This window comes from Carya illinoinensis, chromosome 9 (genome assembly GCF_018687715.1).
Source record: "Carya illinoinensis cultivar Pawnee chromosome 9, C.illinoinensisPawnee_v1, whole genome shotgun sequence".
Taxonomy (NCBI): Eukaryota; Viridiplantae; Streptophyta; class Magnoliopsida; order Fagales; family Juglandaceae; genus Carya; species Carya illinoinensis.
The window spans coordinates 3,905,933-3,925,759 of NC_056760.1; the positions used below are offsets into that span (position 1 = coordinate 3,905,933).

The window sequence follows — 19,827 nt, forward strand, 5'->3', positions numbered from 1 at the left end:
GCCAGCCAGCTAACCTTGATTTGGCCGTACACCCGATACGTACCTTCTCCTACTTATTAAAGAAATTCACCAAAAGTTACTCAGCCTCCGGTTTGCCTAACGCACGGCACACTCCTTCCACGTCACGGTTTATTATCAAAATCAAGCGGGTTGTCCTTTACTCTGCTCCCTACATACTCTCTCTTCTCCATCACTCATCAATCTGACGCCCTCACCTCAGACTCTTCTCCCTCTTCTTCATCTCCCCTAAATGCAGCTACCCTTTACCATTATTGTGAGACTCTTCTCCCTCACCCATCGTCCTTCACATCTCTCTCCCTTGAACGAAGATCCATTTCTCTCACCCCCTTCAATTCTGAACCCTAGAATAAATCTTCCTCAATGGATTCCAAGACCTACCCATCTGACTCACTTCCTTCAGCCTCTTCTCGCCATCCCCGAAGGCACTTTATTTTTATTTTTCTTTTTAATCTCTATCTTCCAAAATGTCTATTTCCTTCTTTAGTTTTGTGTTTGTTAGATCTATGTTTTGTCTTTTTAATGGTTGCTGAGTTTGGGTATATTCTCATCCGAGAATGGCATAGATTTAGTAGTGATGATAAGGCGGGGACTGAAATCGTGCCGAAACCGTGAGGCTGGAGGACTGAAACCGTGCCAAAACCGTGAGGCTAGAGAACCTGTACAGAAATGGTGCATCCAGAGGAAAACTTTTGTTCTACCGTGACGAAGTGATGAACCCACACAGTTCCGTAGTGATGCCAGGGCGGGGAGAGGGCCAGGCTGACAAAGGACACGAGCTGGGGACGTGGAGGAGAAAATGCGGGGAATAATTTTGAAGAAAGTGAATACAAACAGGGAGAGGGGGGGAGAAATTGAAATGTTCTGATCAAAACGCGCGTTTTAATTAAAAAAAAAAGCCACATAAGCTGGAGTGTAGAGGTCGAGTGAATAGTAGGTGGTTGTGTAGTGTAACTCTTAAAATAAAGCTAGTAGGGATCTGCTAGACTTTTTTATTTTTTATTTTTTTTAGTGATTAAGAAAATGTTATTTAATATTATTATAATTTTTTTTTTAAATATTTAAAAGGATTAAAAATGATGTGTACAAAAAATAAAAATAAAAATAAGCCTAGCTATAGCCCAGCGGTGGCTCTATGAGCGCCCTAGCTTCCCAACTTTATTATCAATGTTGGTATTAAGGAAAGTCAATGGACTGTTTAATGTGCCTGAAATAGGCAGAAAATATCAGTATCGGGAGTAACAAACAGGATGACACTTTTCTTCTTCTCTAAGTAATCCTGTAATTCTTAAAAGGCCAAACCATCTTATCAGACTACTGTAATATATTGCCATTTGTTTATATATATAATTTGTCGTGAATTCAATGCCACGTGAAGTTCATACAAAGGCTTTGTTTGGTTGGCGTGGCAGGAATTGCAGGTAACATGAGTATCTTTTGGAACTAGCTAGCTTTCTCTGGCTTTGAATAAAAAGCATAAAAACTCATGTGAACAAGTTAACGCGGAAACTGTAGGAGAAAGATCACGAGCACATGGGTTTTAATCAATGCGCTTCCCCTCTCCCTACGCGTATATAGTTGCCTCACATTCCCTCCGTGACTCCCTCTTCTTTAACCCCTTTCCCTCTGTTTATTCCATCTCTTTCTTTCATTCTTTCTTTAGTAATATCAGTTAGAAATTTTCTCTCACTTTCCTAGAAAGAAGCACCAAAAACCAAAAGTACTCAAAACCCAAGTGATCATCTTTACTTTGGTTTATGACTTTGGACTAATATATATTATATTGGAATTAGGAGGGCCAAGTTTTTTTTCACTATCATTATCTTTTCTTTTCCTTTTCCTACTTTTCCTTTTCCTTTGAATATAACTTTAGAAAGTAGAGCATGGGACCAAGAGCAAGAGGGCCACAGCTTCCATCCTAAAGGAAACCTCGTCCAGTTGAAAAAATAAAAAAAATAAAAAAATTTATTTCTAAAAAATGAATTACATAATTTTTTTAAATAATTATATAATATTTATGTATTTTACAGTTGTAAGTAAAATTCCTTGTGACAAAATATTTCTCTAAAAAGATTATCAATCATATAGTCAAGTCACTCAATGACAGAATCGACGATCCGGCCAAGATTATTGTGCTAATCATACGTTAAACCAATTATAAAAGGTAAAGTACTAAAACAAATCTATGGCCGACACCAACCAAAATCACAACTATTTTTGGCAAAAATGAAAATAACTTTATTTCCAAAATATTATATACATTATATGAATTAATAAACAACAAGACTAATTGGGAAAAAAAATCAACAGACAAAACAAAAAAATTACAGGTTGTCTTATTTTAATTTCTAGCTTTTAATTTCCTTTTAATTAACAATCCCTATAGACAGAAGAATCCACTTCAGATAAACATATTAACTTCCTAAAGACAGAACTATAATCATGATTACTATTACCGCGTTGGATTACAGGGTAATCTGACGATGACATGGGAGGAGCTGAGTTTAGATAGGCGAGTGAACTCATATCCGGAATCGACTCGGGGGATGTAATAAAAGTGATGGTCTTTGATATAAACTCACTGGCAACGAGTTGACTCAGGATTGACGATTCGGAAACCGAGTTCTTCTTCTTGTGTTGCATTGAAGCTCGAACAATTTCGGTTAACATGGCATTCGACAATCGACGAACTCCTCGAGTTCCACCCATTATGACGGCCGAGTTGACTGGACGATGGGACTGAGTTTTGTCCGAGTTCTTCTTGCCATGCCTGCTGGAAGAACTCTCTGACTTGGTTGATAAATGAACTGTTAAGGGACTTCTGTTTCTGACTCGGCTGAGTGGGTCACCTAGTACAACCGAATTCCTCACGTCCGCCAGCATGACATGCTTGAAATTCCGCCGAAGTCGGCCGAGTAGCATTGGATAACAGGCCCATCTTCTCAAACTCATCGGAACTTTGTCCAGAAACCCGGAAAGCGAGTTCTCCGGGTCAAGCTCGGAAGATTCGAACCCCACAACCGATCCATAACTCAGTTCGGCTGACACAGCTTCCCCTTCCTCACCAGCCGAGTTACTGAAATTGCTCCTAATTCTCTTACCCCATATGGGCTCCCCGCCCATTGCCTTCTTCTCTTTCTTTCCAGCCTTCGTAAAACGAGTCACGTCAAAACCCGTCACCCGCTTTGAAGTAGTACTGTTCGATTTCTTATAATGGCGAATTAGCTTAAAAAACGAGTCATTTTCTTCTTGAACAATGGAACCAAATCTGGAAGAAAACGACGAAGTAGCAAATATGAAAACTATGTCGGCTCGAGCTGTGAGGCCAGACCTATGCAAGGCTCTCGAAAACAATCGGAAGTCGTCCTCTGTGGCATCCTCCAACACATGAGCAACAACAAGATCATTCATTGCTTTGGTACCTCGCCTATACAGAGTTCCCATTCCTTGTAGCGCAGTTGGTGAAAGAGCAGTCTTTGATGTCTTTGATGCATTGTTTGACTTTTCCGTAAATATCTTCCAGAACCATGAGGAACGGGGTTCAGAATTGTGGTTATTATTGGTTTTGGGTTTGGGCTTGGGGTTGTAGATGTAATTCGGTGGAGGTTTTTGGGACAAGAATCTTCGTGGGGAGGTTGGATGGGTTCTATTAATGGGGGTGGGCTCGAAGGTGGAAAGAGTGAAGAGGAGGAGGGTGATGAAGATGAAAAGGGCACAGATGGAGATGGTGGATTGGGCTTTGGAGAGGATAAGGTTGGAAGTGCTGCTTCTCCTAATGCTGGATTTCAATGAAGAAGAGGAAGAAGAAGAAGAAGAAGGTGGCGAGGACGAGGAGAAAAGCTTGTTTTTTTCAACAATGGAGTCGTGGTTATCCTCGGGGAAGAAGACTAGGAGGAGACCCATACCCCAGTTCTCGCTGCTGCTGCTGTTCTTGGCTTTGGCGTTGGACTTCGCTGAGAGTCCCATTCTTTCTCACTCACTCGCACGCACAGCTTGGGTTTTTTTGTTGCTACAGAGCCGAAGGCCGACGTGGCCACGAGCTAATTTTGTCCACAACCTCTTTCCTGGCAATTTCATGAATTAAATAATTCTTGTACCTGTTTGTATATTCAAAACAGAATTGTACTTGTACTTATCAGCTTGCCATTTTAAAAGAAATAAATGCTGAAATTGTAATCCAAGTGATATAGTTTAAACAAAAATACCAATTCCATTCAGCCTTTTCGACCATACTGTAAAAACTTAGAGAGAGAGAGAGAGAGTATCTTCTATTCAGTTGAATCTTCCTTACTTCACTTTTACATTTTTTTTTCTTTTTTTTATCATATCTTTTTTAATTTTATCTTTTCCTTATCTTATTTTTTATTTTTATTCATTTTAATAGGTTGGATTCTAATTCATTTTATATACGACAATACTCATAATAATAAACAAGATTTTTTCATTGAAATGTCCAAGCTCAGTCTTCTACCAATGATAGGATTATAGAAAAATTATTCAGAATTTTAAAATTAATATATAGACAAAATACATAAACCAGAAACATGATAAATATATGAACTATAAAATAATTATACAAAACTAATTTTATAAATTGATAGAATTTTAAATAATTTGTTAAATTTATTTTATAATAAAAATAATTTTATAATATGACGAATCATATAAATATATATTAATTTGTGATATTATTTTTATATAATTTGAACAGGGACAATGTTTGTCAACAAACGCAGATCAACCAGCACGTTTAAATTCAGGGAAAAATAAATAGAGAAAACAAGTAAACGAAAATTAGGAAAAAAAAAATCCTGCCGACAATGCGGGATGTGATTGATCGTCAGGGCTCGTTAGATTGGAATCCAGTGCTAAGAAGACAGGACACCTCTTCGTAGGTCCAATGACTGCAAGAACCCCCTTTGTGTTTGTTAAACAGCCAACTCGTATGTGTTTATATTTCTGTTGTTTGGAAATATAATTATTTATATATATATTTAAATTATTTTTATTATTTATAAATTATTTACAAATCTTTTTTGGCTTAATTTGGATTATAAAGAAAACAGGGCGTGGTATATGAAATGTTGAAAATGCCATAATCATTGTCGGTGTCTACTTGTTCTAGCGGTTTGTCACTATTCTTGTTCTTGTTCTTAGTGATTGGCAATAGGTTTAGCATGTCATAAAAAATAAAAAGCTGGTCCCGTCCCTTCAACTTTAAGCCGTTTAATCATTTATCTCTGTTCCACTAACAAACACTGTTTACAGGTGTAACATGCTCTTAATCTAAAGCAGCTTTCCATATTATTCTTATTAATTTTTCCAGAAAGTGAGATGAAAAGCAGTCAAAACAAAAGAAAAGGCAAGGAACATTCACAGCTCCTGCTTTCAAATTCACTCGACGTTCGATCTATTCCTTGTCTGTCTCTTTCATTGAAAGTGTCACGCTACATGCCACATTTTCATCCCTAGTCTTTCTTATCTACTTATCCTTGCCATGCCATAGAAGGAATGGTTTCATGTGTTCCCCCGTGATTTTTATTTTTTATTTTTTAAATCTTCTTCGTGCCAATTACTCAATTATGGGCAAATATTATTGCCACGTGATTGGAAGGTGAATGCACGCTCCTAAAATTTATTGTGGGTTAAACCAAAAAGAAAGAGGGGCATCTGACGGGTGGGATCGCTTAAGATCATGGTTTTGAATAAAAGGCCCCAGAGATTCTTGACTTCTGTGTGGCCAACTGTTTTCTGACAATAGATCTAGTTGAAGTTTCCATGAGACCCACACACGTACAATTATCTGCTCTTTAATTTTGTTTGGTTAGATAAATGATAAAATGAGATAAAAATTAAAATTTAAAAAAATTAAATTATTTTTTATATTTTATATGAATTATTATTATAATTATTACTGGACCGAGGCTTTTCAAAAGATTGTAGTATACTCATCATTTTACTCTCCCAATTTCCTCTCCTCAAGCCCAAGACGAAAACTTCAACAAGCCTAACCCAAAACTTAACGCTCCGTACGAAATCGCGGCTAAACCCGAAACCCAAAATCCTAGAGCACCCATCACTCCCCAAAACCCTCCTTAAACCCTTCACAACCTTACCAATGAAAAAACCGACCGAAACCCCAAGCACCATGCCGGGACGAGAGCGCAATCAGGAGCTTCAAGACCAACAAGAAGAACAATCGGAGCTGTTTAATGGTGGCTCTGACTTTTGCCAACAGCTCGTGGACCGCTACGCCAAGTCCTCCGCTCCGCAGCACCGCCACCTCATCGCCACTGCCGTTGCCATGCGCTCGATCCTGGCCTCCGAGTCCCTCCCCATGATCCCATCCGCCTACTTCGCTGCCGCCATCGATTCTGCGTCATCCAATTCCCGGACCTTGGACCCCACCGCCATCGCCGCGCTGTTGTCGTTTTTGTCGATGGTGGTACCGCTGGTGCCGCCGAAGGGGATTGCAGCTCCAAAGGCGAGCGAGGCGGTGGGCGTGCTGGTAGGATTGGTTGGGAAGGAGCGGGAGGAGCTGGCCATGGCTAGTGTGAGAGCCGTCGTGAAGTGTTTGGGGGTTTTGTTAGGGTTTTGTGATTTGCAGGATTGGCATTCTATCAACTTAGGGTTTGAAACGCTGTTGAATCTCGCGGTCGATCGGCGTCCAAAGGTATGGACATGTATATACTATAGATCGTCGATTTATGTTTACGTTTGTGTATATATCTCTGAATGTGTTAATTGGATGAAAGATATAAAGCAAGTTAATGTAAATGATTTATAGTTGTTTAAATTGCATCAATGCAGGTTAGGAGATGCGCTCAAGATTATCTTGAGAAGGTTTTTACGTCTTTCAGGTGTTTGGCTGTTGTCAAGGAAGCGAGCAAGTTGGTAATGTCTTTACTTAAAAATCACATGCCCTTGGCAATCAAATTAAGTAGTTTGAGACCTGTAGATGGGTCAAAAGATGAAATATCGTCTGAACCCGAACATCTGGAGGTCCTTTATGTGTTAAATGTAGTGAAGATTAGTGTTCCCCATCTCTCGGCAAAAATCACTTCAAAAGTAATGTCAGAAGTGTGTAAACTTGTGAGGTCGGACTTCTCACTGCTTACAAGGCACGTTTTTAAAATTATTGAAGCAATTTTTGAAACATCTAGAGTTGAATTTGGTGTTCCGGAGACGGACAACATTGTGGATTCCCTTGCTTCTTACGTGTCTTTGGGAGATAGGAACCCCTTGGACACTGTTGTATCTGCAGCAACCTTGTTAAAACGTTCTCTGGATGTACTTCATGATGGAGAACCAAGCTCGTGGACAAGAAGTCTTCCTCTTGTTTGTGAATCTTTAGCAGGTATGTTTTTCAGAAAGCCTTCGAGAAATTACAATCTAAAGTTTAATGTAGCAATATAACTAATAAAATCTTGATGATTGTTACATACCATCTCTCTCTCTCTCTCTCTCTCTCTCTCTCTCTCTCTCTCTCTCTGTGCCCCCCTTCCCCCTCCTCTTTTGGCTTATTCATCTATGTATATCAATACTTATTCTGATTCATGCTGCCAATACATTTAGGTCTTCTAAATTCCGAGGCTAGCACAGCATCACAGACTTCAAGTATCTTGAAAGACTTGCTCAGTCACCACGTGGATCCTAAATCTTTCTCGACTCCCAAAGATAAACAATTTGACAATGAATGTCAGGAGAGCATGGAAGCTAGTGCAATGAAATCAATATGTGCTATCTTTGAGAATGCCCTTAGTGCTATTGATGGTGTTCCAAATGAGCATATTTTAGGCGTCATATCTGTTTTGTTTCTCAAGCTTGGTACGTATATGCCATTTATTACTATATTCTGTAGCATAATGTTATCTTTAGAAAATTTTACTAAGTTCAATTTGTAAACTCTGCAACTTCTTGTTCAGATCTCTGTTGCAGCTGTTTGTGAGAAACACTAGTAATTTTAATGACACTACAATTTCTGCTCATATTACGCTTTTTTGTTTACAGGAGAGAGGTCATTTGTTTTTATGAAGAATATAGTGCTTAAACTTGCTGACTTGATTCTTCATGGTGGGGGCACATCCTACACTAACCATGTAAGTTAATGGATTTCCTTCTAACTTTATCCATACTGTTAAGGGAATTAGCATGAAATGACAACTCAAATATAAAGTATGTTTGGTTTTGTTCTCATCTACCAGAAACTTACAATTTTGGGGACTATCATTCACCAAGTCCATGCTAGTCTTTTGACCTTATAGTGAACTGGATTTTGTTATTTGTATTTATAATTTTTCCCCCAAGAAGTTCTCCTCATCTTAGGTTTTGGCGTGAAATTGGTATGGAATGGCAAGAAGAAGCCCTTGGATTTTCGTTTTTTGTGTATCCGCAAGGGGAAGATATTGGGGCTTCTCTATCAACTGAGATTTTGTTACATCTAGCATAGTTTCTATATATATTTGCTAATTATTAGGTTGTAAATTGTTAACAGCTTAAGCAACTCATTGGATTTATTATTACCACACTATAATCTGGATCTGCAAGGTTCCGTATGAATGTTATTGATTTATAATTTTCATTTTTGAACTTCTGCTGGACTTTTCTGTGTGGTAAGCTTAAAAATGTATAGCTAGCAAGCAAATGAGTTAATTGAAATTGGTGTCCACTGATAATTGATTGACATCTTTCTACTCCAATGATACACAGCTTCAGAACTGTATTGGATCTGCTGTAATTGCCATGGGACCAGAGAGGATACTTACACTTTTACCTATCTCCCTTCACACTGATGACTCCACTTGTATGAACCTTTGGTTGGTACCTATTTTAAAAGATTATGTCGTTGGAGCATCATTGAGGTACTATATGGAGCATATTGTGCCTCTTGCAAAATCTTTTGAGCGGGCTAGTCGTAAAGGTATTCCATAACTTTATAAAGGGACTCCATCCTTTATTTTGATTCTGCCACAGTTTCTCTTGTTTCGGTGATCTGAAAATTGAAGTAGAAGTGTGTGACTCTTTTCTGCATGTCCACATTACTGCTGCTTCCTGAGATGGAACATACATTATTTCCACCTTACTAAAGCTTGAACTGCCAACCTGTAATGCTGAAATTCCTTTAAATGACATTTGATATATTAAGCTACAGCTTGGGGGAGCTGAAAGTTTTTTTCTTCAAAACTTTGTTTTCTTGGGTGGGAGCCATTGTATGTAATGGACTAAATGTCCATGACTTTCTTGTTTCGGTTGTAACTAGATAGGTATCTTTCAAGTATATGCCCTGTGTACTTGGGATTTGCCATTTATGATGAATAAAACTTCTTGATTACCGATAAAAAAAAAAGATATATTAAGCTACAGCTTATTGGTTCTTGCTGTCTGAAGACATTGGGCATTTATATATTCCTGTTACCAGAGCCTTTTGGTATTTTTGGAGTAAAAAATTAAATCTACTCATTAATTATGAAACTTCAAAGTGTTTCTCTTGTCAAACCTCTTTTACTGATATATATATTAAAAAAAAAATTATAAAACTTCTAAGTGAGGATTAGAAGTTTCTGTCCATATCAGTGTTTTTCCTCATATTCACACCTTATTGTGGTTTCAATGATTTCCATCTAAGCTGTAGTTTATAGTTGTCATGCATTTAACCAATCCACGAAGTCCCATATACTTGGGTGATGCCTATTATCATCAGTAAAATTCTTGTTTACTGAAAAAAAAAGCGAATTTAGATGTGTAATACTTCCTGATCTATCTATCCTTTTTTGTCTTTCTTTTCCAGCTAAGAAGTTAGCAATCAGTACTGATAAAAAGAAGTTAGCAATCAGTCAAGATCTGCTGGCACATGCGCATGACCTCTGGGGACTACTCCCTGGATTTTGTCGTTATCCAACTGATACTTACCAAAATATTGGACCTTTGGCTGAGATATTAATTCCTTTACTAAAGAAGGACTCATTCATGCATGAAAATATTGCCATTGCATTACAGGTGCTCTCTCCTTTACAATGTTTAGGGCCAGGGTGTTTATTTGATGCTTGTTGTCTTATTATATTATCTTTAATGCATTTGTTGGCCTGTTGAGTAGGTTCTTGTGTCTCAAAACAACAGTGTTCTTAGCTCTAGAAGAGATGCCGATCAATCAAATTTGTTTGCAGTAAAAGACTTTGTTGTGGAGATTGGGAATATACCCACTTATTCAGAGAAGACAGCAACCAGAAACATCAGGGCCTTGAAATCGTGTTCAACAGAGTTGCTCGAGGCTCTAACAGACTTATTTGTTGATTCACATCCTGAGAAGCGCTCATATCTAAAGGTTCTCCTTTTGTCACTTAGTGAAGTCGTATTTATGGTATTGATTAATGTTATCTTAGTCTCCCCTTTCCTTTAATTTGCACATATTTGCAATATTTAACCATAAAACAATTAAATTTCTTCAGTGTAGCCATGGAGAGCTCGACCCTTCGTGAACCTTTGCAACTTTCTTTCACGGTTTTGTACCGCTTTGATTGCCTTTTTAGCCTTTATTTTCTTTTTTATATCCTTGTTGTTAATGATAAAAAAAGGCACTATCTAAGTACGTTGAGTGTATCAGATATACCTAACTAGAGAAAGTAAAAAGATCAAGAAAATCGTGAAAACTTAAGCTAGGGAAACATAAATGGTAGCCATCTACAAGTATAGAATGTTAAGGAATAAAGCTTTGGGTTCCATCCCTTTTTTAGTTTTGTGACTCTTTAAATTGTTACTACTTGCTCCCTGTGTACTCGGGCTTTGCCTATTTACAAAGATCAATAAATTTTCTTTTTACCTATCAAAAAAAAAAAAAATTGTTACTACTTGTTTATGTTACAGACAGGTGCCAACTATCAACCTTACCTGATACTGCCTGATCTTGGGGAGTTGTGACCACTCCATGGTGGTAATAAACACAAGTTCAGTTACTACCAACATTGACATGCCAACCTAATGTGTTCTTTAGGTGACCTGGCAGGCCAACCACTTCATGCTGGGTTCTTGGAGAATCCAGACGGTATTTGATATCTACCAGCGTATTGGAGAGTAAAAGTCTTTTTTTTTTTTTGGAATAAGTTTTTATCAAACCATTACACTTGGTAATTGACCTAAAACAGCATATAGCGTATGGGTTTCCAAATTGCTGAAATTCCCTGTCTGTAATAATTACTTAAATATAAGTATATGTCTATATGTGTGGTCTTTTGATTTTATATCAATTTTTATGGAATTTTAACCCTTTTCTGGTTTGAGATTCGTGCTAACTGTCATGTACATTCTACTTATAAAAAAAAAATTGTCATGTACATTCTGAAATTTGTTATGGTTGAGCTTTCTATTGGCAGTATTACATATTAGTTAATATCTAAATACCATAAAATAACTCCTCTTCTTATTTTCTCAGGATGCCATTGGATGCTTGGCTTCTATTACAGATTCTTCATCAATAAAAAAGATTCTCATGTCATTATTCGAGAGATTTCAGTTCATAGATGGTGAGGGAGAATTTGAAAAGTATAACCAAGTGTTGATTGATAAAGAACAAGGCAATCTAAGTAGTACCGAGAAAGATGTTCAGAGGTAAATGTGACTGTTTGCGTAGTTGAAAATTGGGTTATCAGTCAACTTGGAGTCTGCGGAAATGATACTATATAGAATGTAACAACATTTTTTTTCACTTTCTTGTAATGAAATAGGTTGATGATGTAGTTTTTAGTTAATGTGGTTATTCTTTTAGGTGTGTAATGATGGAGCTAGCATCGTCTTTTGTTGGAGGAGCCAAAGAGGATCTTATTGATCTTATCTATAAATTTATTAAGCATACTTTTCAGGTATGTTATAGAAATTAAATACCTCAGTGACATGGTTTGTGTCACTACCATTTCTATTATTACTATGAGTAATGGATGTAGTCTAGTCTAAACTATTCTTCGATCTTTGGTTTATAGGCAACTGATGAGACTGGGCATCGTGAAGCATATCATACCATGAGCAGAATTCTAGAGGTTGATGTTGGCATCACAGTTCTCATAATGTTAATTATTTTTGGTGCCTGTTATCCTTATGGATGCAATTTTGTCTAATTTGTCTTATTCAATGGTACAGGAACATGCTTGGTTTTCTTCATCTCGATTTATTGAGCTGAGTTCTCTGTTACTCGATCTCAAGTCTCCTGTTGATATTGCATCTATTAGAGATCGCTTTGCATGTTTCCACGTTCTTATGGTTCACACGCTGAAGGTAAAGAGTTAGCGAAGGAAATGATAAACTTAGTTTTTAGGATGGGGTAGTTTTATGATTGTTTAATGAATAACTGTATATTAGAGGCTCCTTGGTGCTCTTTCTAGCTTTGGTTTCATCTTTCCTCAGTTTAATCTCTTTCTCCACTTCTATTATTGTAAAAATATTATCAAATTCAAACACTTATTAATGTTAATTATCAAATCTTGAGACCAATGCAATGTATCGATCCAAATTTCAATTCTTTTGACATTCTTATGGGATGCCTATCATGCAACTGGTCAAGGATAACAACTGCTACTTTTTCAGCATGGTAAGACAGAAGTGGATTCAGAAAAGGAAAAAATTAATAGAAATAGAATAATCGTGCAGCAAAAACTAACTTGAAGGTTATATGGGTGAGCTGATAAAATTCTGTGCTTTCAACTCGTTGGATGCATTTATTTTTTACAAGTAATACAAAAATTAGGTACATCATGTATGGTTTGTTGATTCTCTTCAAACATTTCTACTTTTGCCACATATGTGAAGCAGCAGCCTTCTCTGTACGTTTTAGATGGTTGTTGAGTTTCTAACACTATTTTTGTTATACCTTCCTAAATGCCGTGCAGATGAGCCTGGAGGAGGAGAATACAAGGGCTTTTCTTTTTCTGAACGAGATTATACTCACCTTAAAGGAAGTAAGAGCTACTACTTAAAGAAGCTTGATGTTTTGCCTATGCTTTATTCAAACTTTAATTTAGGGCCAAGCTGAATCTCTCGCTCTCTGTGAAGTTAATGTTATGTTTCTCAAGGTTACATCTAAAACAGAAGTACCGGTTGGAAATCTCTTGGTAAACTTTGGACTTGACCTTGTGTGCAAAAGCGTAATAAAATGCCTACACCTCTTAACCACCAAAATATTTTTAATTTGCTGAAGTTGCATAAAATCACATTATGCCTCTCAATACGAATGAGATCAAAAATCCTAATTAGTAACTTCTTTAACCCCAGGCTCTTAAGAAAGAACTTCAAAATCATAAAGAACTTGTCTGGTTCCAATTTTATACATGAACCCCATACATGAAAAGCTTCAAGTTGCTAAAACTGAAATGATTTCAATCACAGCAACTTGACCTTTCCTCCAATGGCTGCATCATTCTCCCCAGTCAGGAAGAAAAGCTTGGCCTCAAGTTTTGGAGTCAGATTACGAGTCCTTGAACCGAGTAAAAGCTCTGATTTGATTAATTGTTTCTGAATGATAACTTGAGAGTTTGGGATTGTTTGACTGCACCAGGATCCTTCTTTTTCTTTTGTGTACATATTTTTAGCCTGATATGGTATTCTCTATTAATTACTCCATTTTTGTATTCAGCAATAGTTGTTGACTTCACAATGCAAGAGGTGGACTAATAATATGTGCATGCTTCTTAATTATAGGGCAAGGAAGAAGCTAGAAAAGCTGCTTATGATGTACTTCTTATGATAAGTTCCAGTTTAAGAGACTCACCATCTGTTTCTGATCCACCCTATAATAAGCTGATTAGCATGGTAAGTGCATGAAGGAGTCGGCATTGAATGTCTGATTTTATGTGATGGTTTAACTGTTGGTCCTTTGGTATATCACCAGTTTCACAGCTGCTTTCTTCTTTAATATCTAATGATTTACAACGTTCAGATAATGGGCTATCTTTCTGGTTCATCCCCTCATATAAAGAGTGGAGCAGTGTCTGCCTTGTCAGGATTGGTATATAAGGACGCCGATATATGTCTTTCCATGCCTGACCTGGTACCATCTATTTTATCGTTGCTGCATAGCAAAGCTGTGGAAGTTATAAAGGTGAGATTTCTCTTACTCAGTTGTTCCTCATTCGGGCGTTGGTTCAGTGTTTCTTGTATGCTAATGTGATGACTGCGTATTCAACAGGCTGTTTTGGGTTTTGTGAAAGTGCTAGTCTCCTGCTTAGAAGCCAATGGCCTGCGGAATCTTCTTTCTGAAATTGTCAATGAAGTTCTCCGATGGTCATCTGTCTCCAGACATCACTTTAGAGAAAAGGCACGTGCAAATTTAGCATTAACCTTTTTCCATAATAAATGAGTACTTGTTAGTGAGAGAGAGAGAAAGAGAGGGGTGGGTGGAGGAGATGGATACCTGTCCTGCCTTGTTAATCTTCGTACATATGCATGTTTATTTTATCTACAGGTCACTGTCATAATGGAGATAATGTTACGGAAGTGTGGTTCTGCAGCAGTGGGGTCAGTGACGCCAGAGAAATATAAGAGTTTTCTTAAGACTGTTGTTGAGGTAATTCTTCATTTTCTCTTTGGCCTATTTTTTTTTTCTAGATTTCTCTGTTTTTGAGAGAGAGAGAGAGGACTTGTTCAAGCAATTGAATGACAGAAACAGAGCTAGATCATAGACTTCATAACAATAGATAATTGGGCCTTGTTCTAAGAGGTGGATTACTGATGAAATGCATTAGAATAAGCCACATGCTTCTACGACTTTAGAAATATCTGCTCTATAATCTTGAGAAAATCACTATCTTTTCCACTTGTCCAAAGAACCATAATGTCCATAGAGATGAAGCCCATGAAGTAAACGCACATGCAGACATTTTTCCCTTAATAAATGAGCATTGTGGGTTTAAACCTATTGAATCTATTGTACCTGTGACTGAAATTTTTGTTTGAGTTTCTGTTTGGGAGTTCATTCAAAGTGAATTTGATGAACAGTCGTATTCCAATATCTGATAGAAAATCCTGTTTATGGCGTATCTTATTGCAGAACCGCCATAACAAAACAAATTCCAAAGAATCTGGCACTGGTGATACGGAAATGATGCCTGCATATTCATCTACTAAGGCTTCTGATTCCATGTATGACTGAATAATTTTCTTTTTTCAATCTATTGTTTTGAGATTCAGATCCTCATGGTCTCATTACCTCTGAACTCACTTATTTTACATGTTTTTAGGCCAGATAAAAGGAGACACAAAAAATGGGCTTATCCATCCAAGGAAAATGATTCAGGAGAACAAAGGAAGGCTAAGAGGGAGAAGAAAAATAATTCCCGCACCCCTGGCTCAAACAAAGGCCACTGGTCTAATGGTAGTAGTAGCGGTTTAAGATCAACTAACAGAGATATGCATTCTGATAATGCAAAATCAATAAAGGGTCAGTCAGAAGGGAGACTAAAAAAGAGCCAGAGTGGTTACAGCGCTGGTCCAACAATCGGTAAAAAGAGAAAACAGATGGAGTTGACAAACATGAAGAAAGATAAAGCCAGAGTTCCTACACATTCTGGTGCTTCCAAATCACGCAAACACCAGAATTTAGGGAGGAAAAGATTGAAAATCAACAAATGAGTGACAATGTGCACAAGTCTGAATAGCAATTGCTTCTGACAAGAGTTCGGTACAGTCTCCTTGTATTGCTGTAAGTGTAGATATACGTTCGTGAAGGAGGAGGATAGCAAGCCACTTATTTTGCCGGGAAGTCCTCTCGCAGAACTGCGGAGATCAAGAAGGAAATAGTGGGACAAGATCCGTTGATGTTTCTAAAGATGGGCTTCTGGCAGGTGCTGAAATGAGCAAATGTCATCACTTCTGGTCAAGCGAATTAAGTGTACCTGTTGATGCTTGTGGCTGGTTGGAAGGATAACTGTACATGGATGTTGCAGGAAGGCTTAATGTATACATATTTGTCTGTGTTGCGTGCTCATTTCCCGTATCTAGGTGTAATTCGATAAATTCCGATCCCTAATCTCGTTTGTAGGACACTTTTGAGGGGTCTCAGTCCCCTCTAAATTATCAAACAAAAGCTTGCCGATAAAATTTTACCGAGTGATTCAGTACTCTAATTTTTCATGGTTTATAGAAACGAAGGCTTCCATTACATTGATAACACGTCACAAAATTGCAATCACTTAAAAATGACAACAGTTAATGACTGAGGTGGCAAAATTTATGATGAAAAATACTTTTTCTCAACTAATTTTATGAAAAAATATGAAAAAAATTAAATAAATAAATTTGATTAGATTAGATACCTGTGTCATGATTTTTTTTTTCTTTCTTTGTTTCTTTTTCTTTTCTTTTTTCTTTTTTTTATAGGAAACTGATTTCATTCATTCATATAAAAAAAAATTACAACCATAACTTGATACATATAGGAAAATTCTCATATTACAAACCAATTGCTGCATTGGGAGTTCCACTGGCACAAAAAATTTCTTTGTGACTAATATGATTTTAACTACCGATGTAGCTCTTTATAGACAAACTGTCTAAAAGACAGCACTTTGCCTGAAACAAAGACTTATTACTTACCCTCCAAAGAATGAGAGGACTAATCTCTATAGATAAAACATCCAAGAGACGACCTATTTTTTGTATTATTTAACTAAATAAAATGAAAGCATAAAGATATATATGTGAAAATGACGAATTACAATTTACATCTATTTCGGTAGATTTTGAAATCAGCTATAAAAGTCATATCTAAACGATCTGATGGCGGAATAAGTTGTCGAAATGGGTGATCCTAGGGGTAAAAATTTGAACCAAAAAACTAGAGAATTAGTCCGAATCGGACTAGTTAGCTCGGTTTTGAACCGGTCCGAGACCCGTTCCTATATTTTAAAAACCGGCTAAACCAATTTCAATTTCAGTTCTTAGTTTTCCGACACTATATTGGTTTATAAAATATATATAATTAGTTTTAAATATTATATACATTATTATATATAATATATATAGTTATATATGAAGTTTTTATATAATTATATATGAAATAATTTTATATTATAATCTATAACATAAAATTTTAATTTTAAATGTATATCATTTTTATATGTAATATATATAACTATTGGCACTTGATTTAAACCGGAAAATCGAACCAAAACAGACCGAAACAATCAAACTAAAAATATTGGTTTAAAAGAATAACCAGTTCGGGATCAGTTCTTAAAAATGCAAAAACGGTCTATACCGGTTTGGTTCTAAAGTTTATACAAAATTGGACTGAACCAAACCGTTTACATCCCTAAGTTATTTGTCACTATCTTCCTAACGATTGGCTTATGAAGCGCTCGTGCTTCATAAGAGGTGTCGGTGGATTGTAGATTCGTTTTTTCAACCTCGAAGTAAATAAAATAAATTAAGAAAAGAAGAGAAATGAGAAAATGAGAGAGATAAGAGAATGAGGGATGGAAAGGATGAGAGGAAGATAAAAGAGAGATGGAGAAATGTGGGAATGAGAGGTAAAAGAGAGAGGAGGAGGAGGAGAAAGCTGCCAACAATTTGGAGGATTTTCTGATAGAGAGTTTGAGAAGGAGAGAGGGAGGTATGTGTGTGACGGCCCCAAATCCCACGTACAGACACGTGAAAATTGAGACGTCGAGATGATGACAACACGAGTCACCACCTTATCGCCAAGTGCCAAGTGTGTGTACATGCAACAAGTGTGCAATAAAAACACGTAACGGATAAAAAAAACCTTATAACTAAGTACCATAATTTTTTGTTTAATACAAACCCGATTAAAACATACATAATAAAATATTACAAGTCTTAATATAGTTTCGAAACCATAATACAATACATAAAAACTCCAAATCAAAACTCTGGTGGAGCTGCCTCATCGGGCTCAGCCTCCTCCTTTTCCTCGACATCTGCATCAAAATCTACAGTACTAAAATAGTGCCGCAGGTAAGTAATAATCTAAAAGCCACAAGATAAAAATATATCCATGCCACAACAATATGCATGAACATGATGCCATATGCCTATGTCCCAAAATCTACATTTTCCACGCATGCCAAAAAATCTCATTTTGGCCAAAAACATTTCCTTTAAACATAGTCTCGCCATTATCCCAGATGATGGCCCAAAAACCAAACCATCAGAGCACTGTAGCGCGAGAATCGCAGGCGGGACTCTACCACCATCCCTGCTCACCACCATCCATACGCATGCACCGTAGGTGGGAATCACAAGCGAGATTCTACCACCGTCCCTGTTTACCACCATCCCTACGCATGCACCGTAGGTGTGAATTACATGCGGGATTCTACCACCATCCCTGCTTACCACCATCCTTACGTCGCGTGCACCGTAGGCGGGAATCACAGGCGGGATTCTACCACCATTCCTGCTCATCACCATCCCTACACGTGTCTCTGATTCAAACCAGTCAATCCAATCGTTCATATATACCAAAAAACATTTCTCACTTGAAGCCCAATTTTCAAGTTCCAACACATGTATATACATGCAATTACATGAAAACCTCATTTTCCTTTTTACACATGAACATGTATGCACTATGCAATGCAAACATTAAGACACAAAATATCCAATAAATCTCAACATCAACCAAACATAACTAATTTCATCCTCAAATTCATTCGACCCTCGACTCCTTGGACTCAGTCCAGAATAACCAACCAGTTAATGAATTTATTGTAAAAATAATAATATATTTAAATCTAAAATAGAGTTTAGAAAAATACTTACAGCGCTAAAAGATAATTTTCGAAGGATCACGACGTTGCAAATGGCGGAGAAAAAGTAACGTAACAATGTAAAATACACTGTGGCCGTGGGTTATAAAATACCCACTTTCGAACGGGAAAAAACCAAGACTTGGAATTGATAGGGAATGTCCTAGAGGTATTTATGAAGCTAATGGAAGTGAGAGTTGGCCGTGGGTGGCGGTAGAAATGGCAGTGTAAGCGAAAAAAGGACAAAACGGAGTTGAGCTCGTGGGAGCTGCTCTGGCAACGGATTGGGGCTAGAAATGGGTGGTTTAGGACGGTAAGAGGTAGGTGATAAAGTTGTGAAGAGATGGTGGCCGGAGCCGGAGGTGGAACGACGGCGGCGGAAATGTACAAAAACCGTGCGGCTTGGAGGGAGGTGAAATTTGGTGGGGAGGTGCGCCAGCCGGAGGGGAAGGTTTCTGGATGGGTGGTGTCGGCCATGTCGCCGGCGAGCGGCGGTTCTGGGCAGAGAAGCTGAACGACGATAATGAGGAGAGAGAGAGAGAGAGAGAGAGAGAGAGAGAGAGAGAGAGAGAATAAAAAAAAGAAGAAAAAGGAAAAGGAAAAAGAAAAAGAAAAAGAGAAAAGAAAAAGAAAAGATGGAGAAAAAAATGAGATCCAATTCTCACATCCGGAGTCCAAAAACTGATTCGAAGAAAACAATTTTAAAAACTATAAAACGAATAAAATAATTTAAACACCACATCAAACTAAAATATAATAAATAATTAGTAAAAACTAACAACATAATTTTAAATTAAAAAACAAACTAAATTAAATAACATCAATTTAAATTCAAAACGATAATTAATATAAAGAAAGCTCCACAAAACAAATATTACAACTAAATAAATCCAATTAAAATATAATAAATTAAAATAAAAGAACTAATATTTTAATTAAATTAAAATATTTATTCAGTAAAAATATACATAAAAATAAAGTATCACAATGTGAGCCACGATATGAAATTTAAATGAGATTCATAAAATTGATAATGACACGTATTAAAGTTATGAGAGTA

The 19,827-nt window shown here is 37.0% G+C and overlaps 2 protein-coding genes across 2 annotated transcripts; one reads left to right on the forward strand and one right to left on the reverse strand.

Annotated features, from left to right (window-relative positions):
- Positions 1 to 2,388: 2,388 nt before the first annotated feature.
- Positions 2,389 to 3,984, reverse strand: LOC122275944. The gene has a single exon (XM_043085292.1). It carries the CDS (start codon positions 3,982 to 3,984, stop codon positions 2,389 to 2,391), a length of 1,596 nt encoding a protein of 531 aa, XP_042941226.1.
- A 2,016-nt stretch (positions 3,985 to 6,000) lies between these two features.
- LOC122275607 (RRP12-like protein) lies at positions 6,001 to 16,100 on the forward strand. The gene is made up of 18 exons (XM_043084730.1): positions 6,001 to 6,691; positions 6,829 to 7,375; positions 7,594 to 7,845; positions 8,029 to 8,117; positions 8,728 to 8,938; positions 9,806 to 10,014; positions 10,112 to 10,339; positions 11,444 to 11,619; positions 11,777 to 11,870; positions 11,988 to 12,044; positions 12,145 to 12,279; positions 12,891 to 12,959; positions 13,699 to 13,809; positions 13,937 to 14,098; positions 14,186 to 14,314; positions 14,462 to 14,563; positions 15,047 to 15,138; positions 15,237 to 16,100. The coding sequence occupies exons 1-18, from the start codon at positions 6,137 to 6,139 to the stop codon at positions 15,625 to 15,627; spliced, it is 3,609 nt and encodes a 1,202-aa protein (XP_042940664.1). The 5' UTR covers positions 6,001 to 6,136; the 3' UTR covers positions 15,628 to 16,100.
- Positions 16,101 to 19,827: the final 3,727 nt, after the last annotated feature.